Genomic DNA, 25,542 nt, shown 5'->3' with positions numbered 1-25,542 from the left:
ACACCTGGGTTCTTACCAGTAGTCCCTGAGAAGAATCACTCCCTCGGGCCTCAGTTTTCTATCTGTAAAATGAGGATAATGACCAGCTCATATGCCAGGGTCTCAAGCTTTGCATGTGCTCAGCAAATACTGGCTATTCTCTTAAGATGGCATGATCCGGCCAGGCGCGGTGGCTCACGCTTGTAATCCCAGCACTTTGGGAGGCCGAGGCGGCTGGATCACGAGGTCAGGAGATTGAGACTGTCCTGGCTAACACGGTGAAACCCCGTCTCTACTAAGAATACAAGAAATTAGCCAGATGTGGTGGCGGGTGCCTGTAGTCCCAGCTACTCAGGAGGCTGAGGCAGGAGAATCAAGTGAACCTGGGAGGCGGAGCTTGCAGTGAGCGGAGATCGCGCCACTGCACTCCAGCCTGGGTGACAGAGCGAGACTCCGTCTCAAAAAAAAAAAAAAAAAAAAGAAAAGATGGCATGATCTCAGATGGAGAGCTGTGGATATGTCATGAGAATGGAATAACGGGCTGAGTGGGCTGAAGCCGCCAAGACATGAATTCATTCTTGGACTTCTACGGACCTCACCTGAAATGAAGCTCATTCTGAGCTTAAGGAGGAAACTTGTGCAGCAGAAGAATGCTCAGAGCAGTGGCCCTGGAAGTGAATATGGAGGGATCTGAAAATGCATCACGTAGGCCGGGCTTGGTGGCTCACGCCTGTAATCCCAACCACGGAGGAGGCTGAGGCAAGAGGATTGCTTGAGTCCAGGAGTTTGAGGCCAACCAGGGCAACATAGTGAGACTCTATCTTACAAAATTTATATACATATAATACATAAATTAGCTGGGCGTGGTGGCATGTGCTTGTAGTCCCAGCTACTTGAGAGGCTAAAGCGGGGTGACTGCTTGAGCTCAGGAGTTTGAGGTTACAGTCGGTTATGAGCATGCCACTGCACTCCAGCTTGGGGGACAGTGTGAGACCCTGTCTCTAAAAAACAAAAAACAAAAAAAAAACAGGTCATGGACCACGCATGGTTGCTCATGCCTGTAATTCCAGCACTTTGGGAGGCTGATGTGGGCAGATTGATTGAGTCCAGGAGTTCAAGACCAGCCTGGACAACATAGTGAAACCTTGTCTCTACAAAAAAATACAAAATTAGCTGGGTGTGGTAGTGCACACTTGTAGTCCTAGCTACACGGGAGACTGAGGCCGGAGGATCTTTTGAGTGGGAGGCAGAGGCTGCAGTGAGCCGAGATTGCGCCATTGCATTCTAGCCTGGGTGACAGAGCGAGACTCTGTCTTAAAAACAAACAGGTCATATGAGAAATGGCTGATAGAGCAGAGCAGGCTTCTTAGAGCCCAGAATATTTTGGGTCCCTTTCCCCTTTTCATAACATGGATCATAGCACCTTTCATTTCCTTTTCTATCACAGCTGTAATTAAGTAACTATTTATTTATTTGAGACAGAGTCTTGCCGTGTTGCTCAGGCTGGAGTGCAGTGGCGGATCTCGGCTCACTGCGGTCTCCACCTCCTGGATTTAAGCAATTATCCTGCTGCAGCCTCCCAAGTACCTGGGATTATAGGCACCCGCCTCCATGCCCAGCTAATTTTTGTATTTTTAGTAGAGACGGGTTTCGCCATGTTGGCCAAGATGGTCTTGAACTCCTGAGCTCAGGTGATCCCCGCCTCAGCCTCCCAAAGTGCTGGAATTACAGGCGTGAGCCACCATGCCCGGCCAATTAAGTAATTATTTAGGTTATTGTTTGTTCTTGACTAGAAAAGGACAGGGACCTCATCTGTCTATTCATGTTGTGTTTCCAGAGCTGAGAGTTGTTTCTGGCACACACAGAGTGCTCCATTAATGTTTGAAGAATAAATAAATGAGAAAACGAGTATGACGGGAGAAGAGGAGCCACGTGGTTGTTTACATCCTTGAAGGAGTGTTGGGAGAGGCCTCTTGCTGACCTGCGTGACACTGGACAGCAAATCCAGTGGGATCTGACAGGAAGGAGTTGCCAGGAGGTAGTTCGGAGCCAGATGCACAGTGAGGGCCAGTGGTCCCTGGGGTGGCGAGAGTTTCCTCTTGCTGGAGATGCCTCAGGAGAGGCCAGGCAGCTGGCACAGAGCAGGGATTTCCATGTCACCTCATGCCGCTCTGGGCTGGAGGTAGATACTGGCTGCCTCTAGGCAAATGTGGCCAGCAAATGTGCTTTGTTTAGTCCCTCCCAGGGTTTAAGATATTTTTTCAAATTAGTTTCCAACATTTTAGAATCAGAAGTGTCGAAAGACAAAATGACAGCAAATTTAAAGATCCTAAATAGCTTTTCTTCGTGATTCTAGAATTGGGTAGCCCTCAGAACCAACAAGTTCAAAGGACTCCGGGACTGCAACGTGGTTGGACAACATTTATGGACAGAAAGTGGAACTGAGGCTCAGAGACGGCTTGATTGGTTACAGCTTTGTGTTCTAGCTTATTTGAATCAGCTAACCACCCGAATGACAGAAGCTCAGTGGCTGTGATTGGCTGAGACTCAGCTGTTTGTTACAAAAGCATCCTCCTCAATTAGGGTGTCCTCTCTTTTATGTTAACTATGCCAGGCTGCAGCTCCTTATGTAAGGACTCAAGCAGGGAGGCATCCTCAGGCCTAAACATTTAACAGAAGGTGTCACATGAAAATGCATGTTTGGGCTGGGTGCGGTGGCTCACGTCTGTAATCTAACAGGCCCCGGGGTTGGCGACCCCTACTGTAGCTCATAGAACTGCCTCCGACTCACCCCTTCCTGCGCCCCATGTCTCTGTTAAGTCTGTCCCGGCAGGTACCGAGTTTGTGTTCTGTGGTCTTGCTGCTATGAAGAACCCTTTCCCTCTGCGTGTGTATGAAAAGAACTTGAGAAATAATCTGTTATTTCTTGAAGAGTTGCGGTTTAGGTTTCAGAGCACTAATGAAATTTTGTGTTACTATTCCTTGGTGTCCTGGCTCAGACTGTGCTTTGCTTGGTATCTCCCCTTTTTTCCCCCCGCTCTTCCTAATATCCACCTCACCCTCCAGATTCAGCCCCAACTCTGCACATTCTCTCCCCTATGTTCTCCACTCCCCCAAGGCGAGTTAGGCACCCTTCCTCACTGTAGCACCCTGAGCTAAGGGTACCTAACTTACTGTTGGTAATTTTCTTTGCCTGTAATTTCACTGAGGGCAGGAACTGTTTTATTCATGTCCACACCTTTCTGCCAGTAGTAAGCCTGTTTACAATTTAGTGAATGAATGAGGATACATTGCAAAGGAAGCCTGGGAGTCCTTTATTTAACTCATGCAGACCGACTTTAAACCCACAGCACAGGGGAACACGGGACATTTTGAGTAATGCTCCAAAGAGAATCTCAGAAATATCTAAACCTTGGTTCTCATCCATTCTTGATTACAGAAATGGAGAACAGTGAGCCAAGATGGTAAATCAGAAAGGTGCTTTTGGTCCACTGGTCTCTTCACACTGTGTCGAAGCCCCGGATCCCCACTCCTGTTGCAGCGCCGGGCAGAGTGGGGCTTGCACTTTCAGGTCCATTTCCAGCTCTATGGGATGCAGGATCCACAGCGCATCCTTCCCCAGGGCCAGAGCCTGAGATGGAAGCTCTCACCCTATGCGTAGCTGCAGTCTAGAAGCGGCTTGAGGGAGAAGCTACCAGAAAGAGCCTGGAAGGTCTGTCATCATTCAGGGTGGCAGAAGTTTGCCCTGGCTTTTAACCTTTTTGGGGGTCACGAGCCCCTTTGGGAATGAATATACAGCTATAGCTCCTCTCCCTAGAAAAATGCAGACATCCGTAGCGTTTTCCAGACAACTGCTGGGCATTCATGGACTCCCGAGGCCCATGCTTACGCCCCGACACTCCGGAAGTAGGAGTGAATGAATGAGCAGTTTCCCTGCCTTAGGGACAAGAAGTAAATTAAGTCATTCATTCACTCATTCCGTCTTGAGCCCCAGCTCAGGGCTAGCCTGGGTGCTTCCGGCCGTGGGGCTCCGCCCTCACAGGGGGTCACGAAGCGGGGCCACTCCCCTCGCCGCGTGCCCACCCCCCTCGCCGCACCCCCGACCCCCGCCCCGCTCCGCGCGCCCCCGACCCCGCCCAGCTCCGCGCCGCGCGCCCCCTTCCGCCGTGAGAGTCCCTTCCGCGCACGTGACCTCGGCGTCGCGCTCTGATGAGTTTTCAGCTGCCGGCAGCTTCGGGGCCGCTGTCGCTCCGGCTCCGGCTGCGGCTGCCGAGGCTGCTGCGCGGCGCCCGGCAGGCTCGGGACGCGCGGGCCGGGGCCGAGAGCTCGGGGCGTCGAGATGGAGCCGTGAGTCCCAGGCCGAGTGGGCGGGCTGGCTGGGTCTCCGGACACTGCAGCCAGAGTTGGGGCTCCCCGGCTCCCGGCGTCCAGCCGCGGGGTCCCTGGCTCCCACGTGGAGCGAGGAGCAGCTAGAGGGGCGCTGAGGGGGGCTTCGCGGGCGGGTCGGGTGGAGGTCCTTGCGCGGGGCGAGAGTAGACCGGGGCCGGTGCTCCCTCCGGCCTGCCTGCCCGGCCGCGGTTAGAGACCGGGATGCGGTAGGGGTTCCGGGACAGGACTGCGAGCGGGAGCGTGCACTGGGGGGCCGGGAGAACCGGGGGCGCTGCGGCCCTTCCCCGGCGGAGGGTGACCGCCCGCTCGGAGCCCCGTCGCCTCCCGGGCAGCCTCTCCTGCCCGAAAGGCCTCGCCCGGTCGTCCCCTCGGTATCGAAAGGGCCCCGCGCTGCCCTGCGGTCTCGCCCAGCGCCGGGTGCGAGGCCCTCAGAGACGTTTGGTGACGTGGGCACCGGGGAGCCTGGCGCAACAGCCCCTTTGGACCCGGGGTGCCGAGTTTTATGAATTTTATGCGTTTTACGATCTGCTGACTTTGGGCTTATTTTTTTTACCTCTTTGAAGTTCAGGGTTTGTAATGAGGAAAAACCTGTCGAGGGCCCTATGGACGCCATCCCTAAAGCTTGCTTTTGATGCAACAGTCGCGTGGGTGTTCCCCTGGGCGCATCTGGAAAAGAAGGAGACGGAGTTAACCAGAGGGTTAGCGCCGCGTGGAGTTGCAGGAAGTCCGGGAGAAGGAGTGGCTCAGCTGTGCAGCCGCACCTGGCAGAGGAGGCTTCCAGGGCCGGCTCCCTGCACTGAACGCAGCCTCCGAGGTTCCTGGGCGCGCTTCCTGGCTTATGTGCGGTTTTTGAGGCAGAAGGGTTTTGTTTGGATCTCTGCTGATTTCTCTGCTTTTGGACGTGGTCAGAGAAGTAACATCCAGGCTTGTTGCCTTAACGCAAGTGCCTGTGACATCTGTTTTTCCTCTGCTTCCTTAGAAGTTTTTGACTTTGGTATGTTGCTTTATCACCTCTTGGGAAACTGGAATGGCATTAAATATCAGACCTATGTGGATGTTTTAAGTATTTTAAAAGCCAAGTGGAGGTAGGTTAGTAGTACTGCCTCTGCACAACTCCAGAGGGCAGCATTCTTGTGCGGCCTATGTGAATAACACTGCTTGGAATACCAAGGGAACGGTGTGTTGTGGAACTGTGGCCTTGTAGCAGAGTGACAACTGCGTGTTATAGGAGGTCTCTTACCGCCGCCCCTTGGATCTGCATAGGTGGGCTGGGTGTGCTTTTTCAGTAGGAGAGAGACCAGGAGTGTGAGGTGGTGAGGGCTTTGGTCAGGACAGGGATCTGGGTCTTCTGCCAGGGTCCTGTGCTGTTACAGGACAGGGAACTAGGCCAAAGAAAGCAGTTGACTAAGGAAAGGTCCCGAGGAGGACAAGCAAAACACAGCTTGAATTTTGTGCGAGTTTGACGCCTCCCTCTGTGCAGCAGTAAGCGCTTTGTGCCTCAGGCTCTGTGGATCACTGAGAGTGTTAGGGAAGAGGGGGATGTGGGTATCTGGAAATCAGCCCACCTCCATTGGCCAGCATTCCAGGCACCTACCTGGAAACTGAGAAAAGTTTGGTAGCAGATAAAATCCTCCTAAAAAACAAGCCTGAAAATCCGAAGTGCATCCTGGACTCAGGGGACTGAGTGCTCTCTGTCCTTGGCTGGTGTGCCTGAGAGCCCAGAGGTGAGAAAGGTGAGAAGGAAGAGAAGTCCAGGGCAAGAATGGGAGAGAACAGCCGCTTGGAGGAGCCAGGGGCAGCTTCAGCACTCTGCTTACGGTGTGTAGGGGACCGTCCCCCTGCAGACCCTGGCCCTGTGACCTCACTCATTCGGCCCAGCCTGCTCTTTAAAAAGGTAGGAGAGGTTGCCATCAAAACCCATCAGCAAAAAGAGGTAGCGGTTCTTACGGCTTTACTTTGAACTCTCCTCCAATCTCCATTCCTTCCCTGATGATGCTAGGGACGGGAAAGATGCCAGGAGTCTGAGGATGGTGTGGGGCGTGTCTCATTTGCTAACTAATGTGACTTCTTGTTTCAGCTACAGGGCTGCACGGAGTCGAGAGTTTCTCATGCTCACATGTTGCTTTGGTCTTACTTTAGTATTTCTCTGCAAATTTAAATAAGGCTGTTTTTTGTCTGTGTGTGTCTTGCTTGGCATGTGAAGCCATTTTTTAGCGTGTATTTTATGTGTTTCTTTCATCCTGGGGACATTTCAGTGTAGAAGTGTATTAATTAGAGCTGCCTTCGGCCAGCAACAAAGCATGGCACAGACAAATTACCATGGAGCCCTGCTGTGGTTTCAGGGTCCTGGGCCTCCCGAGTCTCCCTGTGCTTTTGAGGGTACACCAGGCTTGGGTCAGTATCCTATTCCTGCAACAATTTAATTATTTAGGACTTTGTCTCCTAGAACGGTTTTTTTGTTTTGACCAAAATGATCTCTAGAAATAGTAAAAGATAACTGTGAATGTTCACCATGTAGCAGGTGCTGTTGTAAGCACCTTACATCCATTGTTTCATAGAATCCTCACAATCACATTTCGTGAGGAAGTTTCTCTTTTCCCCATTTTGCAGATGAGGAAACTGGGGTATGAAGAAAACAAGTGAGTTTGTCAAGGCCTTAGATCTGAGCCCAAACCCTGGGCCACCTGGCTCTAGAGCCTACATTCCTGACTGCTCTACTCTGCCCCTCTCAGTAACTGCTGATAGTTAATGGTTACTTGGCAAGGGTTTTCATGTCGTAACGGATTTAATTGCCACAGCATTGTTAGGCCTGTGGGTTCCCAAGTTTCCTGAATTTTCAGGAAGGGGGTGTTTTGTTTGTATTTTGAGACGGAGTCTTGCTCTGTCACCCAGGCTGGAGTGCAGTGGTGCAATCTTGGTCACTGCAACCTCCGCCTCCCGGGTTCAAGCGATTCTCCTGCCTCAGCCTCACGAGTAGCTGGGATTACAGGGAAGCGCCACTGAGAGGTGACAACATCCTAGCAGCCCGCGCTCTCGGCACCTCCTCGGCCTCCGCGTCCACTCTAGCGGCGCTTGAGGAGCCCTTCAGCCAGCCACGACACCGTGGGAGCCCCTCTCTGGGCTGGCTGAGGCCAGAGCCGCCTCCCTCTGCTTGCGGGGAGGTGTGGAGGGAGAGGTGCAGGCGGGAACCGGGGCTGCGCGCGTCGCTTGCCGACCAGTGTGAGTTCCAGTGGGCATGGGCTCAGGCTCGGTGGGCCCCGCACGCGGAGCGGCCGGCTGGTGCTGCGGGCCCAGGGCAGTGAGGGGCTTAGCACCCAGGCCAGCAGCTGCGGAGGTTGCGCCAGGTCCCCTAGCAGTGCCAGCCCGCAGTCGCTGCACTCAAAATCTTGCAGGGTTTAGCTGCCTTCCCGCGGGGCAGGGCTCGTGACCTGCAGCTTGCCGTGTCTAGCCCCGCCCCCGTGGGCTCCCGCGAGGCCAGAGCCTCCCCAACGGGCGCTGCACGCTACTCCGTGGCACCCAGTCCCATCGATAGCCCAAGGGCTGAGGAGTGCAGGTGTGACTCAGAGCTGGCAGGCAGCTCTGCCTGCAGCCCCCGTGCAGGATCCACTAGGTGAAGCCAGCTGGGCTCCTGAGCCGAATGGGGACTTGGAGAACTTTTATATCTAGCCAGAGGATTGTATGTGCACCAATCAGCACTCTATCTAGCTAATCTGGTGGGGATTTGGAGGACTTTTATGTCTAGCTAGAGGATCATAAATACACCAATCAGCACTATGTCTAGCTCGGGGTTTGTAAATACACCAATCAGTACTCTGTGTCTAGCTCAAGGTTTCTAAATACACCAATCGGTACTCTGTATCTAGGTAACTCTGTGTCTAGCTAACCTAGTGGGGACTTGGAGAACTTTTCTGTCTAGCACTCGGTATCTAGATCAAGGATTGTAAACGCACCAATCAGCACTCTGTCAAAATGGACCAATCAGCATTCTGTCAAAACGGACCAATCAGCTCTCTGTAAAGTAGACCAATCAGCTCTCTGTAAAATGGACCAATCAGCAGGATGTAGGTGGGGTCAGATAAAGGAATAAAAGCAGGCTGCGTGGGCTAATCAGCGGCAATCAGTTGGGATCCTGTTCCGTGCTGTGGAAGCTTTGTTCTTTGGCTTTTTGCAATAAATCTTGCTGCTGCCTTTATGAGCTGTGACACTCACCGTGAAGGTCTGCAGCTTCACTCCTGAAGCCAGTGAGATCACAAACCCACCTGAAGAATGAACAACTCCAGACGCGCTGCCTTTAAGAGCCGTAACAGTCACCACGAAGGTCTGCAGCTTCACTCCTGATAGCGAGACCACGAACCCACCAGAAGGAAGAAGCTCCAAACACATCTGAACGTCTCAAGGAACAAACTCCGGACACACCATCTTTAAGAACTGTACCACTCACTTTGAGGGTCTGTGGCTTCGTTCCTGAAGTCAGCGAGACCAAGAACCCACCAATTCCGGGCATACCACCACGCCCAGCTAATTTTTGTATTTTTAATAGAGACTGGGTTTCGCCATGTTGGCCAGGCTGGTCTCGAACTCCTGACCTCAGGTGATGTACCTGCCTCAGCCTCCCAAAGTGCTGGGATTATAGGCGTAAGCCACCATGCTTGGCGGGGAACTGGGGTTCTTGAGAGGTAGAGTAACTGCCCCAGGTTACCCTGCAGTGGATGGGTCCAGGCAGCTGGCTCCCATCCCAGGTTCATAACCACCAGGCCGCACTGCCTGGAGCCTCCTGCTAGGGCCAGTGCTGCTTGTGCTGAGATGGGATTCACTGACCAGTGAATGTTTGACTTACTTCCTTGCTTCCTGTGGCCTGGGCAGGGTGTTTGCTGACCTGACCAACACGTTCCTGCATGTGTCACTGGGCTTGCAGTCTGGAAAGGATACACATGAACTCACTGCTCTTTGGGTAGGTGAGGACATTGTTTATTAAATTGTGTTTTGGGGTGGTTAGGCCTTGAATGTTCACATAATAGCTTTTTTGAAGCCTACTTTATTTTTTTTTTTTTTTTTGAGATAGGTTCTTGCTCTGTTGCTCAGGCTGGAGTGCAATGGTGCGATCTCAGCTCACTGCGACCTATCCCTCCCAAGTTCAAGCGATTCTCCTGCCTCAGCCTCCAAAAAAGCTGGAACTACAGGTGTGCTTCACCACACCTAGCTAATTTTTGTATTTTTAGTAAGGACACGGTTTCAACATGTTGGCCAGGCTGGTCTTGAACTCCTGACCTCAGGTGATGCACGTACCTCGCCTTCCCAAAGTGCTGGGATTACAGGCATGAGCCACGGTGCCTGGCTTGTGCTTAACTCTTGAGTAGCTAGAGAAATGACTTATACCCAAGTTGGCTGATTGAAATTTTAGAGTTCCTGTTCTGCTCCCTTTGAGAAGTTTCTTTTCAAAACCCATTAACTGGTAGATTACTTGAAAAGGAAAGATTTTAGTGAGGGGTCAAAGAGTGCATGTGAGGGAGTGGTGGGCCTTCTTTCCGCCCCGACTTTCACATGCTGGATGTGCGTTTGTGGGTTCCAGTTCCACCTCCACACCCTGCTGCCTGGGGCCTCAGTGGGCTTGTATCCTCGCACCCCAGCCTGTGTTTCCCTACTTGTAAAATGAGCTGATGTGCCTGTCTCACAGCGAAGCTCCCAGCCTGGTCCCAGATAGGTGCTCAGGAAATGCTTTCTCTCACCTCTGCTGCAACCAGCTGGAGGGGAGACTTCACACAGTGGGACGAAATCCAAAATGCTTTCACACAGAAAAAGTAGAGGATAAAAAGCACAGCCATCGTTTCTAATTGCCTGGCAGAGTTCTTGTCACACTGTTGTGAGCACCATGTTTATGAGTCCACTCGTACCTGCCAGCAACTCTGTGGGATGAATCTTCTGCCTCTCTCCATTTTGCAGATGAGGACAGTGAGGGTCTGGGGAGCTGTTTACTTGCCCGCTGTCCTGTGGTCAGGAAGTGGGGAGCCAGGCTGTCAGGCAACAGGCTGGCTTTTTGGGTCAAAGGAGAAAGAGATTATTTTTATACAGATTGGAAAAATAAAAACGACAGTGTGAGAATGGGCTGGGAGATTTAAAGTCCCTGACTACTGCTCAGATCCTAATTTGTCAGTTCTTGAGTGGGAGATCCCAGCATCAGTTGAACAAGTAGCAGGATGTGTAGTATCAAGAGTTCTCAGTCTTACCCGCCTACCATTGTGGTGGCTTGTGGAGACCGAGATGAAGGCGTCTCTCACACCCCTTGGGCCCCTGCTGTGGGTGCTGGTGTTGCTGGGTTCTGTAGAGGTGGGAATGCTGGTGCTGGCTTCCCTCCCGTCTCTGTCCCTGTCACTGCAGGACAGCAACTTGAGGTGTTCTCACGTCCTCTGCTCACCCGGATTGCATCTGTTTTGTGGTTCTGTGCAGCGGTCCCAGGGTGGCTGAGTGCTTGGGGAGTGCTCGCCTCCCCTGCTGTGCCCTCCTGCCCCTGCTTTCTGAAACCACATGAGGCCTCTGGGAGGGGCAGGCATTTACTGGGCAAAATTGTGTTGGTGCCGTGGTCCTAAGGCGCTCAGTGCATCTAATGGGGTCATGGCTTTACAGCTGGCTGGGCTTGAGCAAGCCTTGTGGCCTTGAGGACCAGGTCCCAGGGAGAAGGCTTTCTGGATGGGGCCACCAGGAGCTGCTGTGCCCCAACTACAGAGGCAGAGGGCCAAAGCCAGAGACACAGACAGCAGGAAGAGACAACGCTGGGGGGAGGAAGTTCAGCGTTGTAAATCAGTGGTTCACTTACCATTTACCATTGCAGGGAAAATAGAACATGGAGGAAAATAGAAAAAAAACAGGGGAAGAGTGAGTTAGTAAAAATGAGAGGTGTCGAAAGTTACTGGGCCTGCACCATACCTAAGGCGCAGTGCTGGCCTCTGGGGGTGGGAGGGGAGCTGCAGGTGCAGGGAGGGCGTGGGGGTGGATGCGCAGTGGAGCCCCTGTAATGAAATCCTGAAAACTGGTGCACCGTGTCCTGCGGGCGAGTGGACGGTTGCTTTCTCCCGCAGAGCCTCATGGTGGGGGCAGGGGTGGAGTGACCTGTCAGTGGCAGCAGGATGTGCAGTGCTCCATGGCAGGGATGACTGTTGACTGTCTTGCATTCTGAAAGGACAGTTCCCGGCACCTCAAGACAGGTTTTCTATGCCTGTGTGACTTTGTATGTACAGTTTCCTTTTAAATTGTTTTTTATTTCTGTGGTGTGTGTATTGGTGGAAAACTTTGGATTTAGTAAAGTATCTGAGATGAATCTGAATGGATTCTTCCCGGTCTCCTGGCTTGTGTACCTGGAGGGTTGGAGGAGTTGTGTCCTGAGATGGGTGAGGCCACAGGCACAGGATCAGGGGTTTGGTGTGAGGCAGGTCATGTGTGAGGTACCTGCTTGATAGCCAAACGGGCATGCCAGGTGGTTGAGTGGGGGTCTGGAGTTGAGGAAAGAGGACTGGGCTGAGGTTTAGAGCAGGCCATAGTTCACACCTGCGTCCTCTCGCAAGCCTGAGACAGGATGAGATTACCAAGGGAGTGAGAGTAGAGAAGGTGAGGGGACAGAGAGCAGTGTGTTCCAAGACGACGATGGTGAGGGAGGTGATGGGGTCAGGGAGCTTCCAGTGTTGTACTTAGCAGCTTCGTGATCTAGGGCAAGTAACAGAACCTTCCTAAGTCTGAGCTTTCTCATTTGAAAGGGGTTGCAATAGTACCTACCTCGGGGTTGTGATGACGGAGGGAGCGCGTAATTCACATAGGATACGTGCAGGGTGGTAGGAAGGCTGGAGAGGGATTGTGGGGAAGGATCTCGGGGACTTTGAAAGGCCTGTCTGAACTTGATCGAGTTGGCTGTGGGGCACCGTTTCCTGAGCAGGGCAAGGCTGTTACAGTGCCGTAATGGCACAAAGGAAGGCGCGTTTGGGGGTGATGGCAGCAGCTGGCAGGAGTTTTTGGGGCCTGGACAGTGGGATTAGCATGCTGGGGATGAAGAGGAGCTGGGGAACAAGGACTCAGCTCTTCCTGGCTGGCTGAAGGTATGGGAGGAGCGAGAGAGGGGCATCTGAGTTGGTGCCAGGTTTCAGGGTACGAGAATGGAGAAAGGGTGGAGGCAGGAAGTGGGCAGTGGAAGCGGACTTTTCAGTTACGTTATTTTGGTTTTTCACTCAGTTTGAAACCTTTTGACCTTAAAGTACTGTAGGGCTTCTAGGTGAAAATGTGTTGGCCGACCTGTTTCAGAGGGGGTAGGGTGGGCAGGGAGGATGGCTCCCGAAGGCAGGAAGGACGGAGAGAGAAGCAGCAGATGAGCTGGTGTTGGAGGACTGATGTGAGGGGTGGCCGGAGTCTAGGGCTGGAGGTTTCAGGAAGCGCACGGGGACAACAGAATTGAGATGAGCAGAGGGAAGGCCTCGGGTCAGGGTATATTTTCTGCATCACAGCCTTGCCTCTGGTGTTTAGAAATATCCTCCCTTGGGGGACTGATCAGAGAGGGCTGTGAGCTCTCGGACACTGAGACTTACTCGGTCGCTGGTCTAGGCTGGCTTCATGTTAGAGACCTGTGAGCATTTCTGCAGGAGGTAGAGCTGCCAGTGGGTTTCTGGTGCAGAACAGGAGCCATGTTCTGAAGTGGCTGGGGACTCCAGCCGTTGTGGTCCCTGAGCTGGTCTCACAGCAGGGGGCTAGGTTAGTTCTGGCAAAGACACCCCTCCTCCCCCATCTTTACCTTGACTTCTCAGTGTTTTGTTGTTTTGCTAATGAGCCACAGTTTTGGAGCTACGATTGATCTGAAACGGAGTCTTGTTTCTGAGGCTTCAGAAGTCTCTGTTTTTTTGACTCAAATCTTTTTTATTTTAATTTTTTAGTGACAGGGTCTCACCCTGTTGCCCAGGCCGAGTGCATTGGTGCAGTCTTAGCTCACTGTAGCTTCAAACTTCTGAGCTCAAACGATCCTCCCCGCTCAGCCTCCAGAGTTGCTGGAACTACAGGCATGAGCCGTGCTGGGCTGGTTCAGAACTTTTAGATTGGAAGTTGAGAGCGGACTGTGGAGGGGAAGGCATCGATCGTTACGTAGAATCATCCTGTCCTGGTGCTGCCTCGGCCCACGATAGCCCTGCAGGCTGCAGAGGGTCGCAGGACCCTAGGCCCTCCAGCGAGGATGCCTGCTTGACAGGAAAATGAAGACGGCGGAAGCCAGGGCCTGGTGCCCACCCTCTCACCCATGAGCTTGGTGCAGCACAGGCGGTTATATCCAGCTTACACTTGCTCAAGAAGACGGATTATGTTGTTTCCTCTGTGTCTTTTTTCCTTTGAGTTGGACGACTTGATTGCTAAACCGGGGAAATTTGTAATAAGTTGGACTTAAGTAGAAGTTTTCAGGAAGGGGAGACGATGGATTTTATTGAGCCTTCTGAGAGAGACTGGCAGGTGCCTGGGGTGGGTTGTACCCCCATGCCCTTTTTCTTTTTTTAAAAAAAATTGAGACGGGGTCTTTCTGTGTTGTCCAGGTTAGAGTACAGTGGCATGATCTAGGCTCACTGCAACCTCCACCTCCCAGGTTCAAGTGATTCTCCTGCTTCAGCCTCCCAAGTAGCTGGGATTATAGGCATGTATCACCACACCTGGCTAATTTTTGTATTTTTAGTAGAGATGGGGTTTCACCATGTTGTCCAGGCTGATCTCGAACTCCTGACCTCAAGTGATCTGCCTGCCTCGGCCTCCCATGCCCTTTCTGGGATTGCAGGCGTGAGCCCCTGCACCCAGCCTCTCATGCCCTTTCTTAAGGCCTCTTTTTGCAACGTTGCTTCCCATTTGCTAAATAACTGTGCTAGTAGGGGGTCAATAGTGTGTTTTTGAAATCAAGATTTAAAATATAGTTATTCTGGTTTTCTCTGGTTCCAAGTAATTTCTCTTGTGCTTTCAGCCTCTGCTTGGGGAGTTCCCGGAGCTCCTTAGTCTTGGGACTGTCACCCTGAGAATGGTGCAGTGGAGGAACTCAGAAATAGCAGTGTCATTGTTGAAAAGCCACTTGAGCAGTACAGCAGAGGGTCAGAGATAGCAGAGCGTTTCCATACACTCTTCTTCAATTCACAGGTGGGGAAACTGAGGTCTGGAGACAGTGCACGTGCCCAAGATGCTGCAGCCCTGCCCTGTGCACCTGCACTCCGCAGAGGTGGCTCTGGAACAGCTCCAACCTACACCAACTCCTCTGGGCAAGCCCTGCGTCTTCCCCTCAGGGAGCACTTCACGTAACCTGGCGCGTTTATCAAAACGAAGACATTGACCTTGGTGCCATACTGTTAACTGAACTACAGGCTTTATTTGCATTTCCCCACCATCTAGTCCATTTAGCTTTGTGTCTTTTTTTTTTTTTTTTTTTTTTTTTTTTAACTGAAAAGGCCCTGAGCAGCTGTCTAGGAATCTTCCATTCTGCAATTTTTGTTTGTTTGTTTTTGAGATGGAGTCTCGCTCTGTCGCCTGGCTGGAGTGCAGTGGTGCGATCTCCGCTCACTGCAACCTCCAACCCCCTGGTTCAGGCGATTCTCCTGCGTCAGCTTCCTGAGTAGCTGAGATTATAGGCACGTGCCACCACGCCCAGCTAATTTGTTTTTTTGTTTTGTTTTGTTTTGGTTTTTTTTTTTTTTTGAGACAGTCTCGCTCTGTCGCCCAGGCTGAAGTGCAGTGGCGCCATCTTGGCTCATCTTGGAAGCTCCGCTTCCTGGGTTCACACCATTCTCCTGCTTCAGCCTCCTGAGTAGCTGGGACTACAGGGGGCCCGCCACCACGCCTGTCTAACTTTGTGTTTTTTAGTAGAGACGGGGTTTCACCATGTTAGCAGGATGGTCTCGATTTCCTGACCTCATGAGCCGCCCGCCTCAGCCTCCCAAAGTGCTGGGATTACAGGTCTGAGCCACTGGCCGCTAATTTTTGTACTTTTAGTAGAGACAGGGTTTCATTGTGTTGGCCAGGATGGTCTCAATCTCCTGACCTCATGATCCACCCACCTCGGCCTCCCAAAGTGCTGGGATTACAGGCGTAAGCCACTGCGCCCGGCCCTCTGCAATGTTAAAGCAATAACATATTAAACACACCATGCTTACACTAAGGAATAGACTTAACACCTGGTTAATTGCGGAAGGTCAGAGGAGACACTTCTTTCCGGTCCAGGCTTCACACTGCAGGGCTTGCCCAGAGGAGGGTGGTGTAGGTTGGAGCTGGCAGCGCCATCCCAGAGCCACCTCTGCGGAGTGTGGGTGCAGAGGGCAGGGCTGCGGCATCTTGGGCACGTGCACTGTCTCCAGACCTCAGTTTCCCCATCTGTGAATTGAAGGTGTTGAGTTTGCTCCCTGAGGTCATTTCTATGGCTCCTGGGCCTCTGAGGATCTGTCAAGCCCCAGAGCTGAGTTGGGGCCGGGCTGCCTCCTTCCCCAGCTCTCGTCTCACGTTCGTGGGTGAGTGTTTTCACCGAGTCCTGGGGCAGCCGTGGAGGCACCTATATTTTATTTCTTCACTCAAGTGACCTTGGTCTGTGTGCTCACTGCCCAGGTGGCCACGCAGGCCCTGCTGGGGCCAGCGGGCCCAGCCTTATCAGAGCCACGTCCCAGAGGTGTTGACTCACGGCCTCACCCTGGCCCTGAGGCGGGCCTGGCAGTGACTGCCTATTCTGCAGCCGCAGTCTCAGGCATGTGCTGCGGGGGTGTGGGCACGCAGGCCCATGTGAGCTTTGGACCGTGAAGCCAGTAACCTTCCTGCAGGGCCGGGCTGAGCCTGTGTCTGCCTCCCCGGGTGGGTGTGCAGCTGCCTGTTCCCAAGGTGAGGTGCCCAGGGTCCTTCCTGCTGGCCTTACTCCTAGGACCAGAACATGCGAGGACGACAGAGAACACAGAAGACAGAGCGAAACAGACAGCACCACGTGTCCGTCTGGTCTGTGGGTCTCCTCCTCAGGGCACAAGGCGGGGGATGGCCGTACCCCTTTTGTCGGTGGTTTGATTGGGACACATTCATGCTCATGCGTCCCATGCTGCTCAGAGAAGCAGAGCTGTGCCTTGCGACAGAGACCGAGTGTTCCCAAAGCCTCACATGTACTGCCTGGGCCTTTACAGATTTTTCTTTTGTTTCTTGGCCCCTGATACAGGGTGTTCTAAAAGAAATGATTCCTGCCCCCGGTGTTTTCCTGTGACCGGGCAGGAACCTGGCAGGGCGAGTGGGTTTCCCTGTTGGTGTAAATCACAGAGAAGTGCACAGCAAGGCAGCGTCCACGCTGGTGGGTGGCACGAGGGGATCCTGAAGTTGTTGAGGACTTGGGACGGGAGGAATCAGGCTGTGGGCTCGTGGGAATGGCAGAGGAGTGTGGTGCTGGCAGGACTTGGAGCTTCAAGTGGAGCCTGACGGTGTCACCCCTGTAGGCTGTGTGCTTGTGGGTGTGCCTGTGTGTGTGCGTGTGTGTATATGTATATGCGTGCATGGGGTGGGTAGTGGGGTCTGGTCACTGCCTCAGTGGTAGTGACCCTTGGGGGGTCTAGGAGCCCCAGTGCGTTCTCCTTGAGTGTGGGGTTGGTGTGCCGCGTGCAGACCGTGGTGACCGGTGTGTCCACGGACCCTCTAACCCAGAATGTGCAGGAACACATGGCTCTTGAATCGGCCGCCGAGGCTCTTTTTTTCAGGAGGTCACCTGGTGGCAGTGCAGGCCCACTTCAGAAGTGAGGGGCTGGGAGGGGAGGTGGGCAGTGTCGTGTGGGGAGGGGTGTTGCTGTAGGGCCGCCTTCGTGTGACCCCCGGGCCTTCCCCTGACTGTCCCTCACTGCTGGCTTCTGCCCCCAGGCTGGCGCCCATGCGGCTCTACACGCTCTCCAAGCGCCACTTTGTCCTCGTGTTTGTCGTCTTCTTCATCTGCTTTGGCCTGACCGTCTTCGTTGGGATCAGAGGTAAGGTTCGGTTTTTACTCAGTGAATCTTTTGCCATGTGTGGTGGCCCTGGCGTGTTGCTTTCAACCAGCCCAGCTGTGCCCCTGTCTCCCACTGCCAAGGGCCCCAGCATGGAGGGAGAAGTGCCCACAGGGTGGATGGGTCCCAGTCCTGCGCTTCTAGCTGCTCTGTTTCTCCTGGGGGAGGTGCAGTGAGTAGCCCCAAGTAACCCTGTCTATGCCCTGTGCAGCAGCCAGGGGCAGCCTTGACCACATGCCTTCATTGGCCAAGCAGACGTTTCTAATCTGCTGTGCACCAGGCCCAGCTGGGCACTGATGGATTCAGGACATGCTGCCTGGTTGGGGAGACAGGCCACGAAAGAGCTCTGATGCAGCTGATGGGGTTGGGAGGAGAGTTGAGGGGCTGACGGCTGTGAGCATGGGGCGGGGTGGCTGCAGGAGCAGTGAGATCATCTAGGCCAACGCCCTTTCTCATGGATGGAGAACCTGAAAAGCCAAATGGTTTTCACAAGGTTCTCAGAGACCCAGGTGTCTTCAGCCCTGTGCACAGGGCAGGCAGCCAGGAGCCTGACTTGTTTGGAGAGAAGGTATTCCATTGCTATGTTTCCGTCTTAAATATCTGTCTCCATAAGGGTGATTTCTAGTAGATGTTGTTTAATCGATTTACTTAATGCTAAAGTGTGAACGGCAGTTAGGCTTAACCTGTCCCAGAGGCAATTTGTGCCTCAAAAGGCTAGTTTCTTACCCAAAACTGGGTTGGTAAATGGACGAGGAAGCTGGCGGGGGAGGGTGGCTCTTCAGGTGCTGTTATCTGATGGTGATGGTGATAATAGCAACTGTAGCCAACTTCTTTCCCGTTAAGTCATCAAGAAGTAAAAATTACATTAATTACAGCACAAGATATATCCATAATCTTACTTGATTTTCACTGTTATCCTTTAAGATTGGAAGGGGAGGCATTAATATTCTCATGGTCTCCAGTCCCAGTGGGACCTCAGCCACCTTCTGTTCATTTAAGCTACTCTTCTGTCGCAAACGACCATGATTATATCAAACCCTCTCCACTCTTGCAGAAATGTAAAGTGATGCACCACAGCTGAGATTCAAGCGATGTCAGGATTTCTGCATCCCCTTCTTTCTTTCCATACAGTACTGTATTAGTCAGAGTTCTCCAGAGAAACAGAATCAATAGGAAATATCTATCTGTGTATCTGCCTGCCTGCCTGTCTGTCTGTCCGTCCGTCCTACCTGTCTGTCTGTCTATTATAAGGAATTTGTTCACATGATTATGGAAGCTGACAAGTCCAAAGATCTGCAGTCAACAAGTAAGAGACCAGGAGAGCCCATGATGTAGTTCCAGTCCAAGCCCAAAGGCATGAGAACTAGGAGAGCTGATGGAGTAAATTCCAGCCGAGTCCAGGTCGGAGTCTGAAGGCAGGAGAAGACCAGTGTCCCAGCTGAACATAGACAGACAGAGCCCGGGCAGAGAGAGCAAATTCTCCCTTACTCAGTCAGTATGTTTTATTCAGGTCTTCGATGGATTGGAGGAGGGGTCCACCCACATTGGAGAGAGCAGTCAGCTTGACTCAGTCTACCGATTCACATGTTAATCTCATCCAGAAACAACCCACAGACACAACAGAATAATGTTTAACCGAATGTCTCGGCACCCTGTGGCCCAGTCATGTTGACACATAAAATTAACTATCACAAGTACTCTGTTCCTGATTATTTTCTGTGATAAGGTTATTATTATTTTAGAGTTAGGAGTACCTTAGGGGACTATTGGCTTAGTAACTATCATTTTGCAAATGAGGAAATCAAGACCCAGAAAGCCTTGTTAGTGAAGACTAGAGTCCAGATTCTTCTTTTTTTTTTTTGTTTTTTGTTTTTTTTTTGCCCAGGCTAGAGTGCGGTGGTGAGATCTTGGCTCACTGCAACCTCCTCCTCCCCAGTTCAAGCGATTCTCCTGCCTCAGCCTCCCAAGTAGCTGGGATTACAGGCACTTGCCACCACACCTGGCTAATTTTTTTTGGTATTTTTAGTAGAAACAGTTTCACTGTGTTGGCCAGTCTAGTCTCGAACTCCTGACTTCAGGTGATCCACCCGCCTTGACCTCCCAAAGCGCTGGGATTACAAGTGTGAGTCACCGCAGCCAGCTGAGTCTAGATTTTTCTGATTCCCAGTTCTTAATTCTTTCCAGGAAACCAGACTGCCTTACTTCCTGGGTTAGGAGTTCACTCAGATTGTGAATCTGTTTAAAAGGAGCCTCATTGTGAACACAACCCTCCTTCCTCCATTTGATGTATCCTTCTCAGCATTCCTAAATGCATTCCAGAGAGAGGTTATTGCCTTGGTTGTGTATTTCCTCCTTTTGAGTGGAGGATTGTTGGTGGCAGACGGGAGGTGGTCACTGAGGCAGCCCCGAAAAACTGACATCACCAGTTGAGAGTGATACGTTTTGGAACAAATCCTTTTTTTTTTTTTTTTTTTTTTTTTTTTTTTTTTTTTGAGACAGAGTCTCGCTCTGTCGCCCAGGCTGGAGTGCAGTGGCACGATCTTGGCTCACTGCAAGCTCCGCCTTTCAGGTTTACGCCATTCTCCTGCCTCAGCCTCCGGAGTATCTGGGACCACAGGCGCCCACCACCATGCCCGGCTAATTTTTTGTGTTTTTAGTAGAGATGGGGTTTCATCGTGTTAGCCAGGATGGTCTCGGTCTCCTGACCTCGTGATCCGCCCACCTCAGCCTCCCAAAGTGCTGGGATTACAGGCGTGAGCCACCGTGCCCAGCCGGAACAAATCCAGTTCTAAATTAAATTAAAATCAGATTCACAGTGTTTCCTTTGACGACTACTTTTAAGGCCAAAACTCTGAAGAAATGCATTGTAAGAATCTGTGAAGCTTGGAGAGGATTCTGGAAAGATGGTGGCATAGGAATCAATGTTTTCTACTTAGACAACAGCTGCAGTGGCAGAATCTATATGGCGTAACTGTTTTGGAACTCCGGAGTCTATTGAAGGCTTGCCACTTCGAAGGGAATGCTTGTACATAGATTGTGGTTACTTTTGGTCAGTGCAGCTCTTAGCACAGTAGCAGGTACCCATCCTCCATTGCAGGCCTATAGCAGGCAGCTGAATGTGTGTTCCTAGAGCTTATAGAAACCAAGGTGGGCAAAATGGACCGTGTCTTCCAGATATCAGGGATCTGTGCTCTGATGGCTGATGCTGCTTCTGATCGCAGAAGTACGATGAAGTAAGAGTGGCTGCTGCTGCTGTACCTCTCAGTTGTTGCAAGCCCATCCCCCGCTGACTGAATTTGCTTCTGGGGGATTTAAAGGGCTGGTACTTTTTTACCCCTTCATTTTTCCCTTTTTCCTTTCGGGAATCAGACATTGAAGACCAGGACATTCAAAACTTCTAATACAGGGAAATTCAGAAAGTCACCACACCTGCCCAGAGGAAGGCACAGTCTCAGAAAAGACCTGAGAAGACCTTAAGTTTATTTTTTTATTTATTTTTTTTTTTTTTTTTTTTTGAGACGGAGTCTCACTCTGTCGCCCAGGCTGGAGTGCAGTGGCCGGATCTCAGCTCACTGCAAGCTCCGCCTCCCGGGTTCACACCATTCTTCTGCCTCAGCCTCCCGAGTAGCTGGGACTACAGGCGCCCGCCACCTCGCCCGGCTATTTTTTGTATTTCTTAGTAGAGACGGGGTTTCACCGTGTTAGCCAGGATGGTCTCGATCTCCTGACCTTGTGATCCGCCCATCTCGGCCTCCCAAAGTGCTGGGATTACAGGCTTGAGCCACCGCGCCTGGCCAGACCTTAAGTTTAAACCTCAGGCTGATCCTTTGCACAGAGACAGTCTATAACAACACCAAAAACAAAAGTACAAAAAAGAATAACAGCAAACCCTGAGGAAGGGGAGAGTCTGGTTTCCAGAGGTACATTATTAGATTTAAGTATCCACTTTTGACAAAAGGTCACAAGGCGTCTGGGCGCGGTGGCTCACGCCTGTAATCCCAGCACTTTGGAAGGCCAAGGCTGGTGGATCACGACGTCAGGAGACCGAGACCATCCTGGCTAACACGGTGAAACCCCGTCTCTACTAAAAATACAAAAAAATTAGCCAGGAGTGGTGGTGGTCTCCTGTAGTCCCAGCTACTCAGGAGGCTGAGGCAGAAGAATGACGTGAACCCGGGAGGCGGAGCTTGCAGTGAGTTGAGATCACGCCACTGCACTCCAGCCTGGGCGACAGAGCCAGACTCCGTCTCAAAAAAAAAAAAAAAACAAAAAAAACAAGTCACAAGGCAAACAAAGTATGGCCCATTGAAAGGAAAAAAATGAACTGTCAGAATCTGTCTCTAAGACCATGTGACAGATCTGTTAGGCAGAGACTAAAACAACTGTCTTAAAGATGCCCAGAGAACTAAAGGAAGAGACAGGGAGACCATCAAGAAAACAATGTATCAATAAAAAGATAGAAAACCTAAAAGGAAACCAAAAAGAAATTCTGGAGATGAAAAATATGCTAGAGTGATTCAAAGGCAGATTTGAACAGGTAGAGGAAAGAATCAGTGAATCCGAAGATAGGACAGTGGAAATTTTTGAGTCTGAGGAACAGAAAAACAGAAGAAAAATGAACAGAGATGGCGGGACCTTGGGAACACTCAAATGGAGCAACATACACACTGTGGGAGTCTGAGAGGGAGAAGAGATAGAGAATGGGTCAGAGAGAATATTTCAAGCAGTGATGACTGAAAACTTCCCAAATTTGGTGAAATGTGAATATAAACATCCAAGAAGCTCAACAAACTCAAAGTAGGATGAACTCAAAGAGACCCACACCGAGATATAATCAAACTGTAGAAAGCCAAAGATAGAATCTTGAAAGCAGCAAGAGGGTGACTCATCACATACAAGGGATCCTCGTAAGTTTGTCAGCAGATACTTCATCAGATACTTTGGAGGCCAGAAGGCAGTGGGCTGATACATTCAAAGTGCTAAAAGAAAACTGTTGGCTGGGCCCGGTGGCTCACACCTGTAATCCCAGTACTTTGGGAGGCTGAGGCGGGTGGATTACCTGAGGTTAGAAGTTTGAGTCCAGCCTGACCAACATGGTGAAACCCCGTCTCTACTAAAAATGCAAAAATTACCAGGCGTGGTGGTGCGTGCCTGTAATCCCAGCTACTTGGGAGGCTGAGGCAGGAGAAACACTTGAACCCAGCAGGGAGGTTGCAGTGAGCCGACATCGCGCTGTTGTACTCTAGCCTGGGCAACAACAATGAAACTCTGTCTCAAAATTTTTAAAAAAAAGAAAAGCAGGGTCTTGAGATATTTGTATACCCATGTTCAGTAGCAGCATTATTCACACTAATTGAAATTGTGGAATCAACCACAGTATCCATTGACAGATAAATGGACAGAGGAATGAAATGTGGTATACACATACAATGGAATATTTAGCCTTAAAAAGTACGGAAATTCGGCCGGGCGCAGTGGCTCATGCCCGTAATCCCAGCACTTTGGGAAGCTGAGGTGGGCGGATCACGAGGTCAGGAGTTAAAGACCAGCCTGGCCAACATGATGAAACCCCATCTCTACTAAAATACAAAAATTAGCCGAACGTGGTGGTGAGCACCTGTAATCCCAGCTAGTTGAGAGGCTGAGGCAGGAGAATCGCTTGAACCTGGGAGGCAGAGGTTGCAGTGAGCTGAGATTGTGCCATTGCACTCTAGCCTGGGCAATAGAGTGAGACTCTGTCTCAAAAAAAAAAAAAAATAAGTAAAGAAATTCATACAGAAGCTATAATATGGATGAATTTTGAGGACATCATACTTAATAAAATAAGCCAGTGGCAAAAGTGTAAATACTGTAAGATTCACTTACATGGGGTACTTAGAGTAGTCAAAATCATCAAGACAGAAAGTAGAGTGGTGGCAGCCAGGGGCTGGGAGAGGGGAATGGGGAGTTGTTTGATGGGCACAGTGCTTCAGTTTTGAATTGTGGAGATGGATGGCAGTGATGGTTGTATGGTATGAATGTACTTACTACCACTGAACTGTACACTTAAAAATGGTTAAGAGGGGCATGGCATAGTGGCTCACACCTGTAATCCCAGCACTTTGGGAGGCTGAGGTGGGCGGATCACCTGAGGTCAGGAGTTCGAGTGACCAACATGGTGAAACCCTGTCTCTACTAAAAATACAAAATTAGCCGGGCGTGGTGGCGCATGCCTGTAATCTCAGTTACTCAGGAGACTGAGGCAGGAGAATTGCTTGAACCCCGGAGGCGGAGGTTGTGGTGAGCTGAGACTGTGCGATTGCACTCCAGCCCAGGCAACAAGAGCAAAAATAAAAAAAATGGTTAAGATGTCAAGTTCTTGGATCTATAGAAAAAAAAATGGTTAAGATGGTAAGTTCTTGGGTCTATAGAAAAAAAATGGTTAAGATGGCAAATCTTACGTATATTTTGTCACAGTAAAAATTAGGAAAAAAGAATCTATGAGGTTCGTATACCTGTTATTTCAGTTAAAACTTTATGCTTTCCTACTTATATTAGCAAATATTATGTTTAAAGCCCTTAAATATTTTTGGAAGACGAGATTAATTGGATGAGCAGATAAGTGTGTCTTAGGTTTTGGAAGAAATCTTTTTATTTTACAGAATATGTAAGACAGAGTCTCTATAGTTAATGCCTTCTTGGGCCAATGCATGTAGAGAGAGTTCTCACTGAGAGCTTAGCAGGGCATTTCCTATGGAAACCCTCTGTGTTGTGTGCCAGTCATGCTGGTTGACTTGTGTTGGCAAATTGTGAAGCACGGCAGAGTGTATATTCTGTGTCTGTGTTTGTGTGTTTATCTTTTACTTACACATTGTATAATCTCTAAAGAAAAAAACAGGTAAATTAAGGCCATCTCCGTGTAATGTATGAGTCTGTCTTGGAATTTGGAAAAAAAAAATACTAAATATCAGTATCACTATAACCTGCTTTTATCCTTCACTTTAGGACCTAAAGTGATCCAGACTTCTGCGGCTAATTTTTCACTAAATAATAGCAAAAAGGTAAGACTGGGTCTGAGTGGCAGCTGGGTGGTGGGGTACATTATAAACCTCAGGTCACTGAGAAATTGTTCTGCTTAGAGTCTTTAAGGTAGCCCGCCCTTGCCTTGGCTTCTCAGGCAGCACACATTTCGTCTTCCATTGTCAGCCACTGGCCTCTGGGTTTTTGTTTGCTGAAGTCGCCATTTCTGCTGTAACAAACATCTCAGTACTTAGGAAGATGGTAGTATTACTTCTTAGGGAGCAGTTGTTCATTTCCGAAGAGTGATTAACTCATCCTGATTCCTTGTCTCTGTAAGTCCTATCAGATTGTAATTTTTAATAATGATACGAGTTAGGTGTCTCATCTTTCTCATATTTGCCCAGGTTAAGAATTGGCCTCTGTCAGGTTTCTAATGGTACAGTTCTTTCTAATGATTACTTTGTATTCCTTGTGTGAACTCAGTTTAAATGAAAAATCCTTTAAAAAATACACCTTAACTTGGCTGGGCGAGGTGGCTTATGCCTGTAATCCCAGCACTTTGGGAGGCTGAGGCGGGCAGATCACGAGGTCAGGAGATCGAGACCATCCTGGCTAACATGGTGAAACCCCATCTCTACTAAAAATACAAAAAAATTAGCTGGGCGTGGTGGCGGGCGCTTGTAGTCCCAGCTACTCCAGGAGGCTGAGGCAGGAGAATGGCGGAAACCCGGGAGGCGGAGCTCGCAGTAAGCCGAGATTGTGCCATTGCACTCCAGCCTAGGTGACAGAGCGAGACTCCGTCTCAAAAAAAAAGCCTTAACTTTTTACCACCTTTGGAGAAAAACAGAGGTTCTTTCAATTGGAAAATTTTGGTTTCCTTGAATAAATGCTAACTTGTGAGAGCCTGGACAACTAAACCTTTTTTTGTGTGTGAAATATAACTTTATCTATAAACTGAACACAGTTGCCCTGCATCTTTGAGGCACCATGATATGTATAGTTTAAATCTGATTGTATGACCCCAAATCCCCCTTCCCTCTGTTCTCACACTTCCCTGCGAGTTTTCTACCCTTATAATTTTGCAAAAAGGCAAAAGAAGATAAAGTACTAAAACTTACACCATTTGATTCTTCTCTTTGCTACTGGTAGTTTGAAAGGGCCCTCTGCATAGCCTGTCTTCACATTTCCTTTG

The 25,542-nt window shown here is 50.5% G+C and overlaps 1 protein-coding gene across 6 annotated transcripts in view; it reads left to right on the top strand.

Moving 5' to 3' along the window:
- Positions 1–25,542, top strand: part of TMEM181 (transmembrane protein 181) — a 111,154-nt gene that overhangs the window by 28,632 nt on the left and 56,980 nt on the right. The window contains exons 1-3 of one of the 6 annotated variants that reach the window (XM_050786733.1): positions 4,181–4,326; positions 17,230–17,333; positions 24,336–24,391. In XM_050786733.1, the coding sequence (XP_050642690.1) occupies positions 4,319–4,326; positions 17,230–17,333; positions 24,336–24,391 (168 nt within the window). In that variant the 5' untranslated portion in view covers positions 4,181–4,318. Of the gene's footprint in view, positions 1–4,180; positions 4,327–9,005; positions 9,324–15,764; positions 16,333–17,229; positions 17,334–24,335; positions 24,392–25,542 lie in introns of those variants that run through there. The other 5 variants (XM_050786732.1, XM_050786734.1, XM_050786731.1 and 2 more) reach the window with 5 other exon arrangements.

Source organism: Macaca thibetana, chromosome 4 (assembly GCF_024542745.1).
Source record: "Macaca thibetana thibetana isolate TM-01 chromosome 4, ASM2454274v1, whole genome shotgun sequence".
Taxonomy (NCBI): domain Eukaryota; kingdom Metazoa; phylum Chordata; class Mammalia; order Primates; family Cercopithecidae; genus Macaca; species Macaca thibetana.
The sequence above is the reverse complement of the archived record's forward strand: the minus strand, read 5'-3'. Positions and strand labels throughout refer to the sequence as shown.